A 25,068-nucleotide genomic window follows, 5' to 3' on the forward strand; every position below is an offset into this window, starting at 1 on the left:
GCATAGTTTGCGGAATCATGTCAACAACAATGTTTTTTCCTCAGTTATTACACAACCAGTGGTGTTGATGAATCTTGCTCAGTTTTGTGAAGAGCAGTAGTAGGGTACCTTGCTTACAATACAGTAGTTGACAGCACAGCAGAAGAATGATGAATGCTTTAACTATATGTGATTCTACAGACACCGGTGAGACCTTTAGTTTACGGACCCATTCCCAAACAAGTAATTACCCTTACATGAAGCATGACAGTAATGATGCCATTCATGCTCTTAAGTATACAGCCCAAAAATGCCTCAACTACTTGTTGAACAGGTGGAGATGAGAGGTCAGTCCAATCTTTTGGCAGGTCTAACTTGGGTTGTCAAAACCTTAACCATTTCAATATGCCCATATGGTATTAAACCTCAACCATTCCAATCGTAAACCTCAACTATTTCAATAAATATCCCTATATGGTATTAAACTAAACTATGGTATTAAATCCCTATATGGTATTAAATGTGACTGGACTGGAAAATTTCATGATTTTACCATGAAAATGTCATGACTTTACCCAAATGTAATGTAGGCCTAATGCATACTGATTAGGTCTAATGATCTAGGCTACCTGTCTTTTTTAAACAATATTTCCCCACACATCGGACAGTATAGGCCTAGCTCACAAAGAAGGACAAAGGCAAATACTAACGCGGGAATGTAGCCTACATGATGACGTAGGTGCTCGTGAACACGTGTAATTTGAATATCGAGCTCAGAAAGCGGGGAGTATAAAAATCCCCTTGAAGACACCGCCCCGTCACTCACCGTCTAAACGGCGCGGCTCTCCCTCCGCCCTCTCTACTTGGCCCGCGAGGTGTTCACTCGCAGTACTAGTGTGCGGATCCGCTTCGAGCCAAAGGATGATGCGCGCGCTCCAAATGATCCTCTGCGCTTTGGCGCTGCAGCTCTTGTACCACGTCCATTCCTTTCCGGTAGGGGAGAAGAAAATCAGCCACAGGTACAAAGCAGCGGCGGTGAGTAAAACAATGAACTACACACATCGATAATAGCTTCTCTCCCCCCCCCAAGCGTCTTTGATTAGGAGTGCACGTTTATTTCTTTTTTTATATTCATAGGATTATGTAAGCTAAAACCTCATTGTTTTACTTCTGAAACACTTTGTAACAGTCTGATAAGGCAGGTTTCTGTGGAGGCAGCATAATATGTTGATGGTTAAAAGGCATGAACGGAGAAGTAGTTGTGTTGCTTTAGGACTAGACACATGTCTCTTGTTCTGGAATTTCTCCTCAGGGAGCAGATTATCTTATGTGAAAACACTTGGACTTGCACAGATGCATTACACTTTTACTTTGAGCTGAAAGCTCTCTCTCTCTCTCTTTTGAAATCTCAGCTGCCATAACTAATAAATAAAATGGATGTATCTAGCATATGAGACATTTTACTCACATCAGCATGTCAGAAATGATTAACTACAGATTATTTTATGTCCTTGTTGAATGTGAGTGAAAGTGAGAAACAAATATGTGTCACCATGTAATGTCTTTGACAATGGCTCACACAGTTGTGCGCTGTACAAAGGTCTATATAGATTCCTGACAGAGCTGTGTTCTGTAATCATAACAGCATGAAAGTGGAATTTAGAAGTGTCAATCGAGCTGCACTGGTGCAGAGGAGGATGTTGAGTGAGATCTGGTTTTGTATCGTGCAGATGTCCATTGAGCATCTCACGCAGCTGTGAAGTCCTGAGGCTCTGGACTCGTAATGCTTGTTAACTTTGCACATGCTAGGTATAGGTCAGTAGGTCAGGGCAACAAATCGATTCTTTCTGTTAAATCAGGTGGCAGCTCTTCTGTGTCTTTCAAACCGACTCAGCCCATGTGCTTAGATGCATTATGTTCGCCTCAGAACAAAGAAGTCCTTAAGTGCAAGCTGTGGAAAAAGCATATAGCTGTTTCTCAGCGCACTATTTCCTCTCTGCCTTCTCATTTTTAGTTCACCCCGACTTCACCTCAGCAGCAGCAGCAGTGGAGGGCCGCGACTCTCTGATTACTCCAAATCAGGCGCTCGAAAGAGAGAGAGAGATGGTGCACCGCGTGGAGTATAGGGGAGTTGGGTTTAGTGTTGCAGCTTCCTGTTGATAAGTAGAGTGAGTGAAACAGCGTGAGTTAGTACACATTCTGTGTAAAAAGCAGGAAAATGAGACGAGGAGAGAAGGCATTCATGAGCCCTTGGATGTGGCCCACTAAAAGATCTGTGATATTTCATTCTGTGGTTGTATCAAACACATGTTCTGTATTTGAACAAAGAAAGAACAAAGAGCTGTTCTTTGAGAGGAGGGATGAGAAATAGCTCACAGCTGGATAGTGTCACCCTTGAGAAGTGCTGAGTAGTCACAGGAAAAAATCCTAAAAGCCTCGACCAGTGCTCCAGCTGGAGTACACCAAAAGGCCTCGACCAGTGCTGCAGCTACTAGAGTACACCAAAAGGCCTCCTCAGACCTCTTCAGACAAATACACTCACGGAGATTTCACGTGAGATTGATTCTGAAGTTTGTGAGTCTAAGCCCATGGGTCATGCAAGCAATCAATTTGTTCCCTGGTGTTGACAAAGCACAAAAGGGGGGGATTATGCAGGATGGGGCAAGTTACCTGGCAAGCGAGGCAGGATAACAACCACCCTATCTGCTGACACAAGGAAATTGTAAAGAACAAGATAGCCACAACAGTGTTCATGGGCCTCTTTGAAAAAAAAAAACACTTTTTTTTTTAAAGAACATCAGCATGACAGCTTAAACTAACTCTGCCAAAAAGTGTCCCCTCTGAAACTGTCCAGATAGATCACATGCCAGTGTGAAGTTTAGGGAAGAAATATGAGGTGAATGTTGAGTTGTTAATTTCACATGTAGCCTGGCTGCTCACATTTGAATGGCCATTAACCCTTTACCCTATAAACACCAAGGGTAAAGGGAGCTCTACCAAGAGCATGAAATAAAAAATATCAAAGGAATAGATGATAATTACAGTAGTAGGGGAGAACCGGGACGAATGAAACACTTTTTAATTAAATGTCACTTACAAAGACATCGTACCATACTGATAGCTAATATTTTGTCACTAGCAAGCTACATCTGTCCTTTGTCAAACACAGTTATAGCATATTCAGCTCTGAACAAAACCGTTCAGGAGTTATTCAAGGAAAAGTCGAATGTGTGTTTTATTTCATTTGTTCCTCCTGGCCGGGATGAATGAAACAGACATGGGAGACGAAAGAAAAATGTTTAAGCAAATTAAGTAAATGTAGCACACGGCTCAATAAATAGACACAGTGCCTAAAGTGCTAATAATATTAATAACTGGACCAGTAATCAGAAGCTCTAAGATCGTCTACTGGAAGTAGTGTTGATGCAAAGTAAGAGATTAAGATAATTTATTATCTATTTGATAAATAGAGAATGTGTAAATGTACTGAAGGGTTTGTATAAGAAAAGAAAATATCAATAATAGACATATAAAATGAGAGATAAAATAAATATAAAAGTGCAGTGCAATGAATATTCACAGTTATCAAACTACAACCTACCTGGGTGCATCCATATACATATCCAACATTTCTGAATAATCTACAGTATATTACAATATTACAACAGAATAAAAAGTATACAAAGGTTCAAAATGTTCAACAAGTTCATATATCAAATAAGTTCAAAAGATTCAAGTTCAAATTTAAATCAATCCAATATATCTTGTTTTCAGTTATTACAAATATGTACAGTTATTCAGTCCGTCAGTGGTGGGGGAAAAGGTCAAAGTCAGTTACCAGTTACCAGCCACCAGAGAGGGAGCCAGAAAAAGGGGAAAGCTGAATATTTGACTTCTGGGAGTCTCGCCATCAACTTCAAATCTCTCTTTAAAAACCTGACCAGTTCGAAACTTGTTTGGGCTACATAACTTCCCACAACTTCAACATTTGACAACATATCACGAATGATACAAAATGAAAAAGTGTAATCCGAGATAAGCTTAGATTGCTGCTACTACTTCTTAGTGAATGTCTGTTAACAACTCATTGCCATCATCATGAAGCGTGTATATCGCGGTTATGGAAATATCATGCACATATGGATTATTCTGCCATTTTTTACAGCTAGAACAGCTAGATCATGTTTCTAAAGTGCAAAATACTATTTCACTATGTTATAAGTGCGTTAGGCCACTGCACATCCAAATAAGTGCCCTTCATGACCCACAGCCCGTCAGTCTCCATAGGTTAACATGGCAAAACTCGATCCCCTACCTGATAACCCCAAATATATTTACATCTTTTTAAAACTGCTTTTCCATGTCTCATCTGCATAAAATATAGTATAAACACAGATATTTGTGCATTTACTTAGACTACCGGTACATGGGTTTACTGCCAGGTCTGGATGGGAGCTGTTCATCCCACCTTATATTTACAGACATATAGCCTGTTTTACATTCCTTGTAAACAAGCATGCAATATGAGAGTCTGGGATTGTGGAGAACACTAAATAGTCTACTGAATAAGCCTGAAGTCGAACTTTAAATGAAAAACACTCTTTAATAATTAAAAAAATTGAACTGCTAATGAAGTTTACTTTTGACCATCAAAACTCGCTTATCGTCTGTAACTCTATGATAAAAGGACATAACAGGAAGATATTTGGCTGATGCATGGAGGTTAACATGCTCTATTTGTTTTCCAAATGATGCCTGTCTATCATCATTGCACTCGGAGAAAACTGGAATGTTTCATTTGTCCCCCATGTCAATAGTCCCGGTTGTACCCTATATACAGTCAAACAATAGTAATCTGATAATGTAGAATTATTTTTCTTTCACAGTATCTATTAACACTGGGCAGAGAAACAGTGGCACATCAAGATCAAAAATCAACATCAAATATTTAGTTTCTTCATTCATTCACTTGTGATGTTGTATAGAGACTTGCCTGAGCTGCTGTGAAAACAGTGTTTGGTTGAGCTTTCTGAAGTGAGGCCTGGCTGCATTGGGTGATCAGCAATATCCAAACATGCAGTTACCTGCATGGATAATTGTAGCTTAGGGAGCGCTTTAATTCACTACAGAGAGTTGTGCTCAGGGAAAGCTTACATTCTTAAACTATCATTTTTCACAGAGATGATAGCTTCCCGCTTCAGAAACTTCAGTGAGGCGAACAAGTGCATAGTGCTTACTTAGGCAGAGATCAAGCTTATCTGGCTTAGTTTTGGACACTTTTATCTGAGATAACTGTCTGATACTTCCATTCATATCACACAATAGATACTTTTATTTTAAATACCTTGCCCAGGTGTCAACAAGAGATGGATATTGATAATAGCTGTCACAAGCATATCTTTCTCATGCTGGTTAAACTCAGTAGACTGAATAGTATAACCTGTCTTGTCTAGATGTACTGTCAGAAATAAATTGCTGACATCAACACTCCTCTCTCAACAACATTGTAATTTTGAAGTTTTGCTGACAAGTGACTACCACACTCTTAAGATGTTACAGTTGAATTGAAGGCACGGCCATGGGAACAAGAAACTCCCTAATTAGAGATATAAATGTCACGGTTTTCTTCAACCACAAGGCAACCTCAACGATTGCCACTATGGTCAGCAGGAATGGGATCTCTGATGCATCCAGCTATCATCTCCCATCAATTCAGCGCTTTTCCTTTTTCCACAGAACAATTTCACAATTCAGGGTAATCAGCTCGTTTGTGTATACAACGCTTGCAACCTTCGGGATCTGTCCAGCTTTTGAGCGTAAATATTTACCCAATACGTATTTCCCCTGCCGAGTTTAGGCTTTATCATAAGTGTGGCCAGTGTTTATCAGCTCGAGTGGCTGGGAAAGAGCCCTTATCGCTTATCTTTTTTGTTTTGTCGATTCACAGTTTCATGGTATATAACTATGGGTTAGAGTTAAGAAGGAGTTTGGGACTGCAACAGGTTGCCATGGTATCCTTTGCTGAGGGCTTTATATAGCTCCTCTGGCTGTTTGTCCTCAGGTGATTCTGCAGCTCATGACTCTGGGCAGATAAAGGGGTTCATGTGCAGGGGCAAGCGCCATTCTACATAAGACTTGCAAAACTCAGGAGTTATTAAGAGTTCTAAATGAAAGGGTTGGTGTCTGAAAGATCTATGTGGTACACTTGTGTAGGACATTCATGTCAGCTAGTCTGGTCTAGTGTGTGTGTCTGTGTGTGTGTGTGGGGGTCGATTGTGTTTGCATGTGCTTAAGGCAGTCGGGGGGTGGACTGTTCTGACACCTGTGCACGGTTGCTGTTATGTTTTGGGATTGGGTATGCTTGAGCGAGATTAATGGGATGAGTGACATAAGCGAAGGCCTTCTGGGCAGGCAGCGCCATGAGCGGGCTTAACCTTTGGAGTCCCGCTGGGTCGGCGAGGAGCCAAGAGCTCAGACGTGTTTGTCATTCACTCCAGCCAAGAGCAGGCGCTTGTTGTGGCCCAGGAGACCTGCTCCCACAAAGGCATCGTAATGAAAACTGGGGTTTCCCCGGCTGGAAAGCAGTATGGAGCTAGTGAAGGATGGAGCAAGGGTTTCAAGTAAGGTCTCAATTTGGTTGGACCTTTAGAGAAGACTGTTGTTATATTAGATGACAGACGCCTGGTCACAAAGAAATAGCTTATCTGGCTTAAAGAAATAGCATTCCACACACTCAGGAGTCAGGAGTGAAAATTAAGTTCTAAAAAATAGATAAACTAGTCTAATGAAGATAAATATACTAAAGAAAATTAATCAGCAAATTACTGGCGATTGGCACCAGATGGTTCTTCATGAAATGTATAATGTATCTTATGACATCCAGAACAAAATTTAAAAGAATACTTCAGGGTTTAGCCAACCTGTGTGAATGGTTATGTTTATCTCCTGTGGACAAAGACCAGTCCCTTTGTCTTAGCAAGTGGTTAAAGTGGGATTTGGCAGGTGGGGGAATCCTAAAATCCATGAAAAAATGCAACGGGGAAAAATGACTCACCGTTGGACAACATATTGAGGATTGTGGTGTAGCTTTGTGATACTATTTGGACAAGAATTGCTAGCTTCTTGGTCACCTGGACACGTGGAAAATTAACTCACCATTTATTTTAACAATATCATTGCACTATATTGTTGGTATGAAAGAATATATTTATTATTAATTTATCTGAGGTGGCGGAACTGCATTCCTCCCTGTCCCCGTCCCCCACTTTAACCCCTCGTTTTAGCCAACATTAGTCTGCAAACTTGCCCTTGCAAATTGTTGTCTCAGCAGTGACTCAAGTGTGGGATTGCATGCCATGGTAAAAACATCCAATCCAACAGACAGGATAAATGTTCATGGCTCCAAGAGGATAGTTTCTCACATGTGAGAGGCGGGGAGGAAGGACAGTCGTAAAGAGGGGAGGTGCTACTTTTGTTTTGGATCAGTGAGAAACTCAAGGATGTTGGTGGTGGATCTAGCATGCAACCCTGTAATGAGGGGGGCGCCTTAAACCAAAGGACAAAGAGCCACATTGGCCTTTAAAGGTCTGCAGGCCCAAGTCTCCTTTATTATGACCGCCGCGCAGCGATAAATTTATTTATTTTTTACATTTTTTTTCTTTTCTTTTTCGCATGCCCAAATTTCCGTCAATGATTCCCGGGACACTGAAAGACCGGGTACCGCGAAACTTGGTGTGCATGTACCCCCACATGGATAGCATGGAACCATCGTTTTTCGTTTTGATCTGTAGCCCCCCGCTGGACTGGACCCCCGAAAGGAGGGTGACACACAGTTCTCTGTGAATATCTTGAGAACTGTAGGGCCTAGGATGACCATTTTTTCCATTATGTTTGCCTCAGGGGTCATGTTAACCCTTTTCATGTGCACACATGTGCACAAACAGATACACACACACACACACACACATTTCACAGTAATCATACGTATGACACATACTCACACAGTAGACATATATACGCTTGCATGCACAGGCACATACGCAGGCACACACACAAGCACACACACACACACACACACACACACACACACACACACACACACACACACACACACACACACACACACCCACACACATAACATAAACATAACACAAACAATCAAGAATTTCTCAGAATTATGAACAGGCAAGATGGAGGTGGGGTTGTATAAAATGAATTTTACATGTGAAATCTATGAACTAATCATGTTTTGGTACTTGTTGTCTAGCAGATACCAGTGAGAATTGAGTGTGGATAATGCAATTTAGTGAGACAGTTAGAATCATATAGGCCTTTCAGCGTGATTTCTTTTTGTGGAAAAAATGTGCTGGACTGGGCGGCGGTCATATTTTGTACCGCTCTGCGGTACATCTAGTTAAATTTGGTATGGGTTATTTATTTTAGTATAGAGAAGTTATATTTATTGTACTAGGACTGCACAGGTTTTAAGCATATGGTGATGAGAACTGGAAACATAACATGTTTCCCCATGTTAATCTAATCTAATTTGGGTTTGGATTTAATGAGAGAAGTTGTTTACTTTAACTTGGGAGATATGTTTGTTCTGTTGATCAAGGCTTTGACCTCATGGCCTGACCTGTGTTGAACCTGAGACACCCATGTGTTTTTCTTCTGTCTAGGAGCATTAGATGGAGCTCTGTCATGGCTATGGGGCCGACTGAGGTGGGCTGGGTGATTTGATTCCTCAGCAAACACTCCGCTGGTGTTGAAAGACCTTTTCACTTCACTCACTCGGACTCAGTCCCATCTCGGTCTTCTCTCTCTGGTCTGAAATGGTACAAGCATTGTGAAGAGTAGCTAATTCACTCATTAATTTGTTCAAAAGTCAATACAAATATGTACTTGACATAGCTTTTCCATACAAATTATTTTATTTTGTATTACTGAAAGGTTCTGCATAGCAGGTGAAGAAAGAGTGTTCACTCTGAACGCATGTCGTTTCAGGAGAACAATGGAGATCTGCTCCATTTTCTTTTGGATTATACCGGTAATACCACATTTATTCACATTATCCGTTTATTCAGCAGAGCCCCAGGACAAATACAAATAACCTTGTGTTTACTTTCTGCATCCACACCCTTTCAGATCAAGCCCATAACAATCCAGTGGTTGTAATGTTCAAATGGCTACAGTGTTGAAATATGCCATGGATATTAATCTTAGCTTGATAGCATAAGCTTTATTTATTATAAACTTTGTTCATTATAGCATAGCATGGACGGTTTAAACTTAGCACTCTATTGTATGCATGCATGCTGAGATTGGGAGGGTAGACAAAGCTGGAAACAAGGGAAGGTCCCCATATATAGTACTGTAGTACTGAATCCCTGTGTGACAAGTGAAACATTTTCTCTTCACGTGCCCGAGGGCTACCTTTTAGCAAAGCAATGCTATCAAGTTCAGTGTGTCAACATGTCTTCACATAGGATGCGTCTCTGTCTCAACTTGCCCTCAGATATCTGCCTTTCTTTTTTTGCGAGGCAGGATTGTATTTTGGTGTGTTGCATGATGGGAAAAGGTGGTCATTGCAGTGCTTGCAACTCCCTCTTTGACTATTTGCCATTATGTGAAGTGCAGGGAAATAAACAGTAAAGCCACTCTGTAAGGACCATGTATGCCATGCAAAATTATTCCCTCCAAGCTAATGTTTTTTTACCGACAAAGGCAGTGGAGCTAATATCCGGGTATGTTGTTGTCATAAAAATTCAAACCCTTGGACCTCCAGTTTTATGACTGCTCAAGTTTCAGCTTAAATTACAGTTTTAAAATCACCTTGAAGCCTGCACAGCGGAAGTATTTTTAAAGGGCAAAAAAAAAAAAAGGTTGATGCGCGTGTTGAATTCCATTTCCCCACATTACCTCTCTAGTTCCACCACCAAGCCCAAGAAAAAGACCCTCAAAGGTGCTTCTGGCAAAGCATAGCAGGAAGCTGTAATAAAGCCAAACAGGCCAGGCGATTTAAGGGCACCCTTACCAAAAAATAGTATACTTAAAGTTCATTTTATCAAGCAAATATAAGTGCAGTTGAAGTGTAATTCCCAAGTTTACTTTATGTAGTAAGTTTATTAGTATAAATGTGCTATAAATGTGTGGTATACTTGTAAATGTATTATTTTAATACTTATTCGGACTAAATTGACCTACTTTTCAGTTAATAATACTGATTACTAGCACTGTACACCATAGTATTGTATTTGTTTATTTTCATTAGGCTATTGGGGTTAAGTGTTTTGTCAGAAGGAGTTGGGCTCAAACCTACAACCTTCTGGTTCCTGGATGACTCCTATCTCCTGAGCCATTGCTGATGTATATTTCTAGCCCACTTTTTCATGTTCATGATAGTATATCCTTGGTAAACTATAAGTTCACCGGAAGGGAAATATTAGAATCTTCGAAGTGAATAAAACAAAATGAAATGAGAATCTCTGGCTAAAAGTCTCTGGCTAAAAGTACAAGTACATATACTTACACTTTTCCATCAGTATAAGTATATTATGTATATTTAAGAATAAGTACCAAGTATAGGCTAGATATACTTACACTTACGTATACTTATCAGTATAAGCCAAGTATAAATCAATGTTGTGTATCTCTGATAAGTACACAAAAAGTAAGCTATATATATCCTTAATTCAAAATAAGTATACAACAGTACACTTCCATAAACTTCTTTTTGCTAAGGGCAGGCTGACTAAGCCCTCAGTCTGCTGCAGACTGCGCCTCTCCCAGCCAATTAACTAAGCCGTTTCCTCCAGATTCTGTGGAGGAAATTGACTGTGCTAATACTTTGGGAGATCTCTCTGTGTTTTCCAGAAGCTTCATTTCTCTACCTTCCAAATTCCCCCATGACATAAAGTGGAAGTGGGATTAAAATGGTTAAAACTGTTTTCCTGTTGACTTTACCCTGATTTATGATAACAGAGTATTTTGTTTGCTGTGATATTTTTCATTCAGGAGTGGGACTAGCTTTTCTCTGTTGAATGAGGATGACTTGGTAGAGTGGTCACCTTTGAAAGCTTGTTTGGCTTAAAGGTCATTTGGTCTGATTTATGTTTGCAGACTTGGCCTGAGAAATCTCATCATTATGGACTCAAGAAAAGAAGCAGGCTGCCGCATATCCAGGACACTCTGAAGGACGAATCGGGCGCAATCAAGGGGAGCCACGGGAAGTCCAGTGTCTCCAGGAATGACACAGACCTGTGGAAGCGCCGTCGCTGTGGAGTCCCAGACTATCCTGGCAAGACCAGAGGTGCAGGGATCGGGTATCTCCCAGCAGCAAAAGCCCATGGAGTGCATCACCGGCGCAAGCGGTTCGTCTTATTCGGAGGGCGATGGGACAAGACTGACCTCACTTATAAGTAAGTCACTGGCGGCTGTTTATTAAAATAGGGTAATGGATGATGTAGTGATCTTTCATAACATATCACTCAGTGTTAAGTAGTAATAGTTGTGCAAAAAATATTTTGCTATCTGCTATTTCAATAGTCTTAGACTTAGTTGTAACATAGTTGTCTGATAGCTTTGTGGCTGTGCTGTAATAAGCCTGCCACTGGGCATTTGCATGGAGCCTCAGACTGCCCTTGTGTCTGTGTGGGCTCCACGGAGACCAGACTGGTAATGGGAATGGAGTCTGGATCTCCCTGGAGTGACAGGCACCAAGGGCGTTGTTCACACTCTCCAGGAAATCCACTAAGAAAGGAGCGCCGCCAGAGGAATTTTCCCAGAATGCTTTGCAATCTTACAGTGAAAGCCCTCACAGCCCTCCAGCTCTCTCTCCTGTTTGATATCGAATTATGCAGACCACCCAGGTAAAGCAGCTCTCTTATGAGCCGTACTTCTACCACCCAGGCTAAGCAGCTCTCTGATGAGCTGTACTTCTGGCCAATGGCATATAAAAGGGCTGTAGTAACAGAGACGTGTAATATAGCATTTGCTTTGCAACTAATTAGAAGGTTGTAAGCTCACCGGAAAACTACACTCTGTGCTATGCTAATCCTCAAAGCCCATGTTCCCATGTTCAAAAGATGATCAAGCAAGGCTTGCCTTGTTTCACACATCACTGCTGTGTTTCAAAGCCCTGCATGTGTATATTAAGCCGTCAGTGAGTTGCTACTAATCTTTTCCTGGAGCTAATTTGAATGGGCCATGGGCCCCAAACTAATGACAAAGAGGGACTACCTTAAATCAACTTGGCATTTTACTGCTTTTTAAGGAGTTTTTAGATTGACAGGTTGACCTCGCGAGAACGGCTGTCTGCAAGCTCCCCCATCCCCCCCACCCACTACTCTTATGCTTGCCCATGTATGTTTTGACTGAATCACCTCTTCCTTCTCGGTCAGAGGGGCTTTACGCCGGACATTACCCTCCCTCCTCCCCTGTAATTTGGAGTTGCAGGGGTCATGACCTTCTGCAAAGAGCAGACGTCTGCATCCCGGCATGTGGTGGCGGAGAGTGGCCCACGTGGTCCTGCTTTACGGCACGACTCTCAGCAGGAGGAGCGTCAGATTGTGAAGCGCCCTTCTCAGAGCCGCCCCAAAATGACCAAACTTGTAGATTTATGGCCACTTCACCCAGCTTCACTGTTCGCAGAAAATCACAACTCATAAATCCCTTATTGCTCTCCTTCTCCGGAGCACTAGGGCAGTTGGGGCTTTTCCCCCCTGGCCTGTGCAACCTTTACCCCTCTGCTCCAGTTAACTGCCTCACGGCTTTGTGCTTCAGCAGGGCTCTGCAACCCCATCGCATTTTTAACCCCCGCGTTTGACCCGTCCCGGCTTCGAGCAGAAAGCCAACAATCAGGTGTGCTGCTGCCATTCTCTCGCATAAGTGTGCAGACAGAGGCTCAGCAGCAAAAATCTTTGCTCAGCAGCTAGTGCCTCATGCTAATCGGTCGTTTATGCCGCCCGAGCGTGTCCCTCTGCTCTGTGATTTCTCGGGGACTAATGATGGGCCGTGGTGGCGCGAGCGTCCCAGCCTCCCAGGGGTATGGATGACTCAGGCCGTAATCAGGGTCTGCACACTCCCAGTTTAGGGTTTGGGTTAGGGCTTGCAGCGATGGTCGCTAGTCACTGGCGAGCCCGGGCACGCTCATCCAAAGGTTCAAGATACCATGGGACAATGAACTCTAGATCCATAGATGGGAAAATTGCCATTGAGTGCCATTGAGTACCCTTACCAAAAAGATGTTCATGGAAGTATACTGTTGGTATACTTATTTTAAAAGTGTATAGTTTACTTCTTGTGTACTGATCAGAGAAATACTAAATTGATTTATACTTAAGTATACCTGGCTTATACAGTACTGACAGAAATGTCTATTTATAAGTATATTTACTTACATTTTTACTAAGTAAAATAAAAATATAAAATAAATAAATATAAGTAAATGTAAGTGCAGTAATAAGTATAATAAAAAAAATGCTAGTGTAAATGTACTGGAAATAGTACATTTACAGGTATACCACAAGTACATTTATACTAGTAAACCTACATAAAGTAAACTTGGGAATTATATTTCAACTGCACTTAAAGTTTACTTAATAAAAGGAATTTGAATATACTTTTTTTGGTAAGGGTATTCAAGGTGACAGATCAAAATGATATACCTTAATGATATACATTATACTGTACTGTATGTTAGCACCAGAAACAATGACATACCTTATATTGTATGTTAGCACCAGAGAACAATGTCAAATACTCCATTCAATGTCAACTTTAGGTTAAATTCACAGAGTGCTGAATTTGAAGGTGTTGTGCACACCACACAAATATGTTAATCTTGTTAATGTATCAAGTGTCACATGTGATAGATAGATAGATAGATAAATAGATAGATACATACATACATACATACATACATACATACATACATACATACATACATACATACATACATACATACTTTATTGATCCCCAAGGGGAAATTCAAGAAATGCTTGAAGGGGACACACAGTTGAATTCACCCATTTAGATCAGTCCTTTATCCAAAGCATCTTGAAGAATAAAACTGTTGCCTCGTGGGAAATATGGAAGTTTTCCACTGTGTCATCACTTTAGTGTGTGTGTCCTGTGGTGGTAGCAGTCTTGTTTGTTTGAGGGTTCTTTATGTGGTTGATATGCATGCCAATCCATCACGCTATTTACCATTTGACCCTCTTTACGCTCTTTTATGCCGCATTACAGACAGATATATAAAGAGAGCTTCCACCTACGCACTCTCTTTTTCATTTATTTAGACAAGACGGAGCCAAAGGCTTAGACTATAACCTCCAACCCCTTCTGAGTCCCCAATGAGAATGTGAGCCCACACTGTCTGCTATTAGGCATTCTGTGTGTGGTGCATGTTTTGTTCATGGAAATTGCAGAGGTGAATCCACTTCCCTGTGGCTCCTCTGTGTCATGGCGAGGCCTCTCCTGGATTATTTGGTGCTGTATCCATATTTCATAAGAGTACACACTGTGAGGATTATGCATTGGATGTGCTGAGAATTGTGCATAGGTGGTCTCATACCTCCTGTGTGTGTGTGTGTGTGTGTGTATGTATGTATGTGTTATCTGTGTGTGTGTGTGTGTGTGTGTGTGTGTGTGTGTGTGTGTGTGTGTGTGTGTGTTTGTGTGTGTGACAGGATCATGCGCATGCCATGGCAGATGAATAAGGAGCAGGTTCGCCTGGTGCTGCAGGAAGCACTGAAGGTCTGGAGTGATGTCACACCCCTCACCTTCACGGAGGTCCCCAGTGGCCGGGCCGACATCGTCATCGACTTCACCAGGTAGAGTCACACCTTTCTTTCCACCCTTTGGCTTCTGCTTTTCCCCCTTTTCTTTTTTCTTTTTCTTTTCTTGTCTTCTTTCCTTCTTTCTCCTCCTCTCCCTTTCTGTATCACTACCCAAAAATATCAATAAAGTACTCTGATCTTATTCTAATACCCCCTTATTTATCAATGGGTATAATAGTATGATACATATCAATGGGTATAATAGTATGATACATATCAATGGGTATAATAGTATGATACATATCAATGATCAACAGATCTCTGTTTCTAATCCTTTTCCCCTTCCTTAATGCTCAGCACTACTGTGTCCCTATTTACCCTTTGTTGATGCCCTATTTCCCCTTTCATGATGCCCTATTTACCCTTTGTTGATGCCCTATTTCCCCTTTCATGATGCCCTATTTACCCTTTGTTGATGCCCTTTACCCTTTCATGATGCCCTATTTACCCTTTCATGATGCCCTATTTACCCTTTCATGACGTCCTATTTAGGCTCAGGTAAAGCTTTCGAGAGCCAGTGGAGCGTTATGTGCCATTGCTTGGATCGTCCCCCAGACAAACATCTGTCAGATCACACCCCGCTCCACCTCAAATACAAATGGATGTCAGCATATCTGACACCTTGAGCGTCCATCCATTGGTGTCGTTCCTTTGAGATAGGCCTTATCACCACCATCTGCTCGTGTTGACACTGAGCGGGAATGTTCTCAGCCTGCTGCACAAAGACAAGAGGGGCTTTTTCCGTGCAACAAGGAGAATGGAGGGGCGTCCGACCGTGTGGGTGTGTTGGTTGTGGATCATGAGTGGATGTCATAGATGGATTAGTGGCTGTGATCTGCAGTGCTGAGTGAAGTGTCGCTCTGTTCAGCCCTGCTCCCTCTCACCTGCGCCAGGTATACAACCGCAGCATGACCCTCTCAGAGAGGACTGTGTCAGAATCTAGAGAGAAAGGTGATCATTCGGCCCACCTGTCAGGTGCAGTCGTTCCACCTCCCACCATTTGATAAACAGCCGGCACTCTGTTCAGTAATCCGACAGATTTTCCCCTTCTTTTGTTAATGACTTGAATGTTTCAAAGCAGTGCTTGAAAAGCTGGACTCGTTTCGCTGCTGCAATTTAATGGCAAGACTTGGCCCCTGAGGCACATTTTTGCTCCCCTGGAACCCCCATTTTTGCAGAAACACAAGTGTCTTAAATTTCCTTCTTGTAAAATGCCTTTTTCACATTGATTCCTGCTTTGTCTTTGTAATAGGATTATAAAGTCAGAGTATTTGTATTTGAAGCACAAGGCACCCTTCACAGCTGCACTGTTGGGAAATTCAACCTCAAATACCTTACCATTAGAGTGATTTGACCACCTGAGTGGTCTATGAAGCCTGTTGTGAAGCTTATGTCCCTCCAGCTGTTTGTTCTTTTCCACAGCTGTAATGTTGCTCTCCATCTCAACTGTGCATGCAGCTAAGGTCACCCAAACTATAGAATCATCTTAGACCAGGGAAAAGTCAGAAAAGTCTGGAAAAAAACCCCATTTCTTTTGGTATGTTTGGAGTAGATTGAAAGGAAATAAGCTGTTTGTGTATATTGGTGTTAGATGCCAAACAGGACATTTACAGTGTGCACCCAAAAGCAGCACTGTGGACATATTTTTCAGTTTAGTGTCAGCACACATAAAACATCTGCGTCTCCAATGATGACTTATTTCTTAAACAGTAGATTAGAAGAAATAAGCTAATGAAAGCCATGCAGTGTTTTCCTAGTGCTTTATGAAGGGACTTAGGAAACTAATCTGATTTGTCCCACTACAACAGTCTGCCCCTGTATAACCCCTCTTTTGTGCATGCTTTGGGTTGCCCTAGTTTCTCCTCTATGCAGATGTGTTTCCAGTTATTCAATTTGGCTCGTTCCCTATCTCTCTAACTGCACTCTGTAGAGGCGTAATCTAACCCCTGTGAAACTCAAACAGGAACTTTCCATAACTTCAGATTGAACAATCATCAGACATTTTGGCTGGCGTTTTTACAAAAAGGACCAATCAAGTCTGCTTCTGAGATCTCTTGATGTCTGGCAACAGACAAATGGAATTTTGGGGCCAGCTGATGGTTGGCATCATGGTAGTATTCAGCCTTGTTAACATTCAGGCATGGAAGGCTGAGGCTACCATGATGCCAACCATCAGCTGGCCTCAAAATTCCATTTGTCTGTTGCAAGACATCAAGAGATCTCAGAAGCATTTGTTTGATCATGGTAGCCTCAGCCTTCCATGCCTGAATGTTAACAATGCTGAATATTTATGATTTAAGAGTTGAATAATTGTTGTTTGCCAAAAGAAAGCATGTTTACTTTTCTGCCTAATGAAAGAAGTGCTGATGTGGGCTGGTTGTGGTTGTGGTTGTGGTTGTCTGAGCCCTTGTCTTTGTGAACAGGTACTGGCATGGCGATAATCTACCCTTTGATGGCCCTGGGGGCATTCTGGCTCACGCGTTTTTCCCCAGAACGCACCGGGAGGGGGACATTCACTTTGACTATGATGAAACCTGGACTGTGGGTAATAATATGGGTAAGTTTATGGGAGAGTGTTGCCAAGGGTTGCCAATGCCAAATATAAATATTTGCATGTGTGAAGGGTGTAGGGTACACGTTCGGGTTTCCCTCATGAATGTGGATGAGAGTGTTTTTTGAGAAGATGCAGCTGCTGAAAACAGAATCTCTCAACTGCTGTGAAGTATCTGGTGGAGACTGACTGGTCTGAATAGCTGGAGATAATGGAGCAGTAGCCTGAGATCCAGAGTGAAACCAGTGAAGTGTCCAGAGACGAGTTAATTATCTCAGGCTTTTGATCTCACAACAGCAAGACAGATTAACACCTCGTTAGATTCTAAACTTTGAAATATTCAGGAGTCGCCTCTCGCAGACTGGGGTGAGACTGGATGAGTCACAGGCTCTTTCCAACAGTTTCAATAGCCTGAAAAACAAGTAAATAAATATATAATTTATGATGAGTTCCTTTGCTTTGTAAATAGCCCTTTTCAGAATCCTGTAGGCCAATTATGCAATATATTTTAAGCAATGTTTTAGTCATGTATTGCTTTGTTTATGTCGAAATATGCAAAATATCTTTTACTTTGGTTTATTGGTATTACATTTATTCATTTAGTAGACACTGTTGTCCAAGTGACTTACATATGTCAACTATATACAAGGGATTACATTGTCCCAGGGGCAACGTGAGGATAAAGTGCCTTGCTCAAGGGCACAGCGGTAGAAGCCAGGAATTGAATCCACAACTTTCAGGCTACTGCATGCTAGTCCAGCTCTTAACCACTACACTACCACCATGGTATTTATTGACCTTATATTATATTGAATGTATTGTAATTGTGAACAAAAATAAGCATATTTTACTTTTTATTTTACTTTGCGGCTCATATACTGCTACATTAAGCTTACACCCCTGATGTCCACCCTGTCCTGCCTCCTCTATAGTTGATGTCCACTCTGTCCTGCCTCCTCTATAGCCCCTGATGTCCACCCTGTCTTGCCTCCTCTATAGCAGATATCCACCCTGTCTTGCCTCCTCTATAGCAGATGTCCACCCTGTCCTGCCTCCTCTATAGCAGATGTCCACCCTGTCCTGCCTCCTCTATAGCAGATATCCACCCTGTCCTACCTCCTCTATAGCAGATGTCCACCCTGACTTCCTCCATAGCTGATAGCCCCTGATGTCCACTCTGTCCTGCCTCCTCCATAGCCCCTGATGTCCACCCTGTTCTCCTCCTCTATAACAGATGTCCACCCTGTCCTGCCTCTTCTATAGCAGATATCCACCCTGTCCTGCCTCCTCTATAGCCCCTGATGTCCACTCTGTCCTGCCTCCTCTATAGCCCCTGATGTCCACCCTGTTCTTCTCCCTAGGCACTGACCTGCTGCAGGTGGCGGCCCATGAGCTGGGTCACGTCCTAGGCCTGCAGCACTCGCTGGTCCCTGGCTCCATCATGTCCCCCTTCTACAGCTTCTCCTACCCGCTGCGTCTCAGCGAGGACGACAAGCGTGGCATCCAGTACCTCTATGGCGCCCGCGGCTCTCCAGAAAGGACGCCGCCCCCGGTCAGCACAGAGACCAATGAGATCGAGCCTGCTGTGGTGAGTCACGATGCTCATCAGGAGTCGTAGTAGTTTAACAACTCAGCCTTAGGCAGCCTATTGCTTCCTATGATTATATGGAAATATGGACAACAACTATATCTTGGGCACTTTGTGAAAGGTTTTAGGCCCGTCTACCGGTAAAGTTTTTTTATGAGTTAGGCCTTGTGTCCACACGATCCCTGCGTTTTAGGATGCTGTAAACAATTTTTTTTGAAAATGTTTTTGTTCCAGAGTGTGTTTTTTTTTAAACGCCGGTTAACTTTTTGCTGTGTGGACAGCAAAGCCATTTTTGATGATGCCATAGCCCCACCCCTAAACCCAGCCACTGCACTCGACCTGTCACTCTGTTTGTCAGAACAAGCCAAAGCATTTGTTTGTCATATTAAAATGTTTTACTTTTCCCTGTCAAGATTTCTGTGCACGCGGTATCAGCCTTTTGTGGCTAAGTTAGAAGCACACCATTAGCTTAACTTAGTTAAACATTAGCTTACTACTACAACCTATGACTAACACCTGTTCATTTCTCCAGTGTAACTTGCTCTATATCAGACCTAATGCAAAACCTAAAAGCATTTCAAAAGCAAAGCTGTAAGAAAAAATATACCCGTTGGGTTTGTGTGGACGTGGTCTTAGACTCAGTGTCATCAGCATCATTAAAATCTCCAGAAGCCTCTATTCCACAAGCAGCTTTTCTTTAAGGATTCTGAGACAAAGCTTCGGCTGTAGATGATGACCTTTTTTAGCACCATTATGGATGGCGATAAGAGATACAGGGGTCCGTTGAACTATGTCAGGAGGCTTTGGGATAAATGCAGTATGTCTAGCCAAAGCAAACTCCTCACAGACATGCTAGACAAGCACAAATTTGGTTTGGAATGTCATCTCAGAAGATAACTCCCAGGCCTGCTTTCTTACTGACTTCCTGTTATCCTTATTTTCACATCCTTTCCTCTCCTCCTTTTGTCTCTGTCCCAACACTATCTTCTCTTAACCCTTTCCTCTCCTTCTCCTTATTTCTCTGTCCTCTCATTTCTTCCCCCCTCTCTTCTTTCTCTGTCTCCCTTCTCTCTTCCTCGCTTCTCCTAACCCTTCTCCATGTCCTCTCCCCTCAGCCTGACGCCTGTCAGACAAGCTTTGACGCAGTGTCCGTGATCCGAGGGGAGCTCTTCTTCTTCAAGTCCCGCTACGTGTGGCGCATCCGTGACGGGCACCTGCAGCCCGGCTACCCGGCTCTGGCCTCCCGCCATTGGAAAGGAATCCCGGACAACATCGACGCCACCTTCGAGGACAAGACTGGGAACATCTGGTTCTTCCAAGGTGGGTTGACAGACCTCATTCATAACCAGGGAGCGAAAGCCGGACAGACTTACAAGGGGGAAGTGTTGGGCTTCACGACGCGTTGTGATCACAAGTGCTCTTCAGGGCTGCATACGATTGTTTGTTGTTTTGGGGTCTCTGGTATTTTCCGTCAGCACATTTTGTCCTCCACACACTCTGAGCTCAAACAAACAGGAACAGGCAACATCAGTTGTGGACTTAATGTTAAAGTCCATGATTTAATTCTCTTTATTGAAAGAAGATAAAGAGAAAACACGGCTCCTGTTGATGCTGTTCACTTACATGTAAGGGTATGTATATGTGTTTATACTGGTCAGTAACATATTAGCCCCCGTGACTTTAATGTTTACAGACTTTATGGGGCTGTAATGCCTAAACCTCCCACCAACATGGTCTTTGGGTGGGCCAGTTCCCCCAGCCTCTCTCTAAAGCAGGAGCAAGTGCCAGGTGGACATGAATAAGTCTGCTGCCAGACTGTCACGCAGCTGTTGAGTTGCACATCTGAAGAAAGGGGATGAAAGCTGCAGGACTGAAGTCATACATGAGTCAGTTCTGTAGTTTAGATGATTTGGACACAAAGCCCTGCTGTATGGCTCATAAAGAGCTCTTAGTCAGCATTACCCTTACTGTGCTGTCCCGTGAACTCCGGTGCGATGGCCTATTTTTCACTGTGGTAATATTGTTAGATATACATGCACAACTAGCTTTACAACTAACAATGTTACCAATTATTTTCTGATGGCTTTGCCTTTGAGTTTGTGCCGACTCAGTCTTTGAACCTTGTTCATTGAAGATTGCTAGATTACTGGTAAGGCCAGGGAAACTCCATCATTTTTCAACTGCTTTTGTTGTGGTCTGGCTTTCCCTCTCACCTCATTTGTTACAACTTGCTGTATCTCATTGTGGCCCCTGTGCGTGCTTGCAAGGGTCTGAAGCCATACAATACAAACTCAAAAAAAAGGTTGTTGAGCTCTTCAAATACAGTTGATCTTCAGAATATAACAAGCAAGCACTTACTGTACTATCATAATGTCTAAACTCTTACATCAGATTCATTCATCATTGTCCCAAACAGTTTATGAAAACTTTATGTGTATCATATATTGCCATATTTATCATAGGGGATGTTTACAGATGTTTACAAAAACCTGTATGTACTCTTTACTGTATCTCAGCACTCATACACCAGAAGGGTTCTGAATGTTTGTCAGTCTTGGTAGCTGATGATGGTTGGTACTTTTGGTAGTCTTGGTGCTGAATGTCAGTCTTGGATACCGATGATGGTTGTCTTGGATACCGATGAAAATATTTTCTTTATAACACAATGTCATTAAAGTGCACATGATGGACCCCTTCCAGGTAATATTTGGAGACAGACAGACAGACAGACAGACAGACAGACAGAGCGACAGTAACACACCTGTACATGCCCCACAGGTAAAAGTTACTGGGTGTTTGATGGGGAGCGTCAGATCACCGGGCCTGACTTGGTCCACCACCTGGGGCTCCCCGTATCGGACATCCAGGCCGCCCTGATGTGGGGGGAGGACAAGGCCCAGAAGACCTTCTTCTTCAAGGATGGGAACTACTGGCGCTTCAACCTACAGGAGAACCGCGTTGACTCGACCCACCCCAGGAACATGCACGACTGGAGAGGGGTACCCACCCACATCGATGCTGCTTTTCAGGACAAATACGGTGAGGCGGGTGGTTTGGGATATTGGTGCAACAAAACACAGATAGGTGCAGAGGCAACATTTATGTTTGTACGTCATGCTTGATATAGTTCCTGTATTTATTTAACATACACATCTTTCATAGTGTATTTGAATGTCAAATGCCATTATTTAGAGCATGGGAATAGATGTACCGTACACAGATGCACATTACACTTTGTATTCACAGAGAGGGAGACAGAGTCTGAAATGGCATGCCCTGCCCTGTGTATCTGGTGTAGCATATGCTGTATTATCCAGTTGAACATTCCTTGTGACGTACCTCTCTGGCTAAGCTGCAGCTATTCAGCATGTACATGCATGCTCATTAGAATGTACTGTGTGTGTGTGTGTGTGTGTGTGTGTGTTGTGTGTGTGTGTGTTCAATCTCCCAACAGGCTACGCACACTTCCTAAGTGGAAAGAGGTACTGGAAGTTTGACCCAGTGGAAGTGCGGGCTCTGGAGGGCTACCCACGCTACGTCGGCATGGATTTCTTTGACTGCCCTATGTCATTGTATCATTAGTTGTGAAGGAGGATGAATACCTATAAAGGAGAACTTTGGACCACAAGCAGAAGCCTCTTGGCGTTCCAACATTCCATGTTTGTTCTTGCAGACAATGACAGGTTTCCCTCCCCCTGAGTTCAGCACAATATTAATGTTGTTATTGACACTTCAAATAATTCAATCTGACCTAGCCACAAACCACAGAACCTTCATTCATTACAAGCCTGGCACTGATTATACAACACATGGCACTGATATGCAGGTATTAACATCTTTGGAGTAGAGTGAAGAACTTTTTTTAGTTTGGCGATTTCATTTTATGCTCACTGAGCCTTTATATGTGTTCAAGTATATGTAACAACATCAGTTGCTACAGTTTATGCATCGCATGTTATGCTAATGTAACTGGTAGGACCCGTAGGCTGTAATGTTGGCCTTCAGCTCCACACTCTTGGAATAGAAAGGTTCATTGGTTTGTTTGGACAGGGGATCCTAAGAAAAACTTGGTCGCTGCACACTCTATCTCTTAATTCTTTTATTCCAACGTTGGAATAAAAGAATTAAGAGATAGAGTGTGTGGCGCCCAAGTTTTTCTTAGTTTATTTTCCCTTGCCAGCACCTCGGAGGGTGTGCATTCTTTTCTATATTTATATGGACAGGGGATCCTGCCGAGAACTTTCAAAATGCTGTGTCTTGAACCTTATGGGTTTTGTCAAGACTAAGAATCCCAAAGATTAACACCTTTACACCTGGATATGTTTTGAGCAGAACCTTTGTTGTTTTCACTCCTGGTTGGAAAAAGTTCTACAGAGCACCTTCTGTTCTCCTAGAGTGCAGGTTATATGTCTTCCACTCAGATGTCGCCCTCTCAGGGAAAGCATATGACATATGCATATTACGTATTCACTGAATATTGCTTTGATGACCTTGTTATATGGCTTACTTTTGTTGTCGTTGCCGTTGTTGTTGTTGTTTTATACATATTGGTGCTACGTTTGACAGGGAAGGTTGCTTTGTACCTCAGCCATTACATTCACCTCTGGTGGGACAGCACACACGCCTAGTTATGATCAGTACATGGCCTGAAGCTCAACTGGTGCTCCGTCCTACACAGAGAAAAGACATGCATGAGACATGTAGTGAATTTATGTTTTAAATGTTCAATGTTTTTCGTTCTATTTCTGGAAACATATGTTCCAGCCTATGCTGTGCTCGGAACAGAGGGTACTCGGAGCACCTCCAAAGTTTCACTGCCACGGGGCAAACCTTCAAACCCCCTTGTTCAATGCAAATGCACACCCATCCAAATCTTTTTCATGTGTTTCTTATGAATAGAGAGGTGGAGGGACTGTCCCAATTGTGGGCCTGGGCTCCAGCCTCCTGCCTCCGTACGGTTTGCTGTTACGTTCCACAAGGTGCAGTGCAGGCCACTGATGCCGTTTCCACTTCTTTGACTTGTTCACCTCTTCAACAGTGGGTTGTGTCCATGGGACCTGCCACCCGCACTGCTAGTTTGGTCAGCAGAGCATCGCCTGCACAGCATTCATTACAGTGGCGTTGGATTCATCGCAATGAATCTTTTCATGTGTAACTTTACGCCTCTCATTACGATTTGATGATTAAGTAACATATTTACTGTGTAAATACATTTGTATAAATTCTGTATTATATTTTGTTTCCAATAAAAAAAAGTCTTTCATATTGTACGTGACTTTTTCTATTTGTTGGTCAACCTCTTTGTGTAAATGAATTAGGTGATAGGCCCCTGCTCTGGTATGCCAAACACTACTATCTCTGAAAGGAACCCTGCTGAATGTTGCCTTCCTGTGAACTGTTGCTGTTTACCCTCCTCAGAGCATTCCAAGACCATGGGTATCAGTCTGTTATAGGACTGCGACTGGGGTTTTCTTTGTCGGAGACACCATGTTCTGATTAGTTGCCTCATCCCCTTCTTTATGGCGAGCTCCACATGACATGTTTTCGTTTAACTTGTGCAGACGTCAGGCCTTTGTAAGACATTTAAAAATGTATGTATGTTTATTTGAAGGACTGAACAAAAGGTTTGTTAAATAGATTATACAACTACAGAATTGTAGGCATGCCCAAGGCCCACTGCATTAAATTAAACACTAGGAAACATTTAAAAACAGTACACAACACTGGTTTGCTGTGCATGGCTTTCATCATGAACGTTTTAATCCAGTTCAGCACAGGAAGATGGGAAACATAAGGCTTTATCAAACACCGTAATTCAACAACTTGTAAATGCATTTACCTCTATTAGATAGTGAAAAGGAGACTTAATGTACACAGGAAATTAAGGGCAGCTTCCCCTTTTCCTGTTTGATGTGCTTTAAATGACAAATCCACCCTTTGGTGTGTTTTAATAGAAACCCACATTCTTTCATGTGGGAAGGAGCTGGTCAGAGGAGCCACATGCTTCCAGGAAACAGTCCCTTGAAAAGGTGGAATGAATCCCTTCCATAAATGATAGCCCTTGCATTGCCTTCAGTGCTTTTCCCAATTCACTTGTTCAATCTAAACATGTC

General features: G+C 42.5%; 1 protein-coding gene across 2 annotated transcripts; it reads left to right on the forward strand.

Moving 5' to 3' along the window:
• The first annotated feature begins 820 nt into the window (after positions 1–820).
• On the forward strand, positions 821–24,194 carry mmp11b (matrix metallopeptidase 11b). 2 transcript variants are annotated; one of them, XM_048234201.1, is made up of 8 exons: positions 821–1,014; positions 11,098–11,396; positions 14,667–14,810; positions 17,240–17,373; positions 18,729–18,955; positions 20,071–20,275; positions 21,734–21,994; positions 22,410–24,194. In XM_048234201.1, exons 1-8 carry the CDS (start codon positions 901–903, stop codon positions 22,535–22,537), a joined length of 1,512 nt encoding a protein of 503 aa, XP_048090158.1. In that variant the 5' UTR covers positions 821–900; the 3' UTR covers positions 22,538–24,194. The 2 variants fall into 2 exon arrangements, with proteins under 2 accessions (XP_048090158.1, XP_048090159.1); XM_048234202.1 differs by lacking the exon at positions 821–1,014 and adding an exon at positions 8,974–9,025.
• Positions 24,195–25,068: the final 874 nt, after the last annotated feature.

This window comes from Alosa alosa, chromosome 23, assembly GCF_017589495.1.
Source record: "Alosa alosa isolate M-15738 ecotype Scorff River chromosome 23, AALO_Geno_1.1, whole genome shotgun sequence".
Classification (NCBI taxonomy): Eukaryota; Metazoa; Chordata; class Actinopteri; order Clupeiformes; family Clupeidae; genus Alosa; species Alosa alosa.

Bases quoted from the DNA above. Each gene is read 5' to 3' on its own strand.
- mmp11b (XM_048234201.1), top strand. From the start codon at position 901: ATGATGCGCGCGCTCCAAATGATCCTCTGCGCTTTGGCGCTGCAGCTC. The intron at 11,397-14,666 runs GTAAGTCACTGG...TGTGTGTGACAG, and splicing joins AAGACTGACCTCACTTATAA to GATCATGCGCATGCCATGGC. The intron at 17,374-18,728 runs GTAAGTTTATGG...TCTTCTCCCTAG, and splicing joins GACTGTGGGTAATAATATGG to GCACTGACCTGCTGCAGGTG.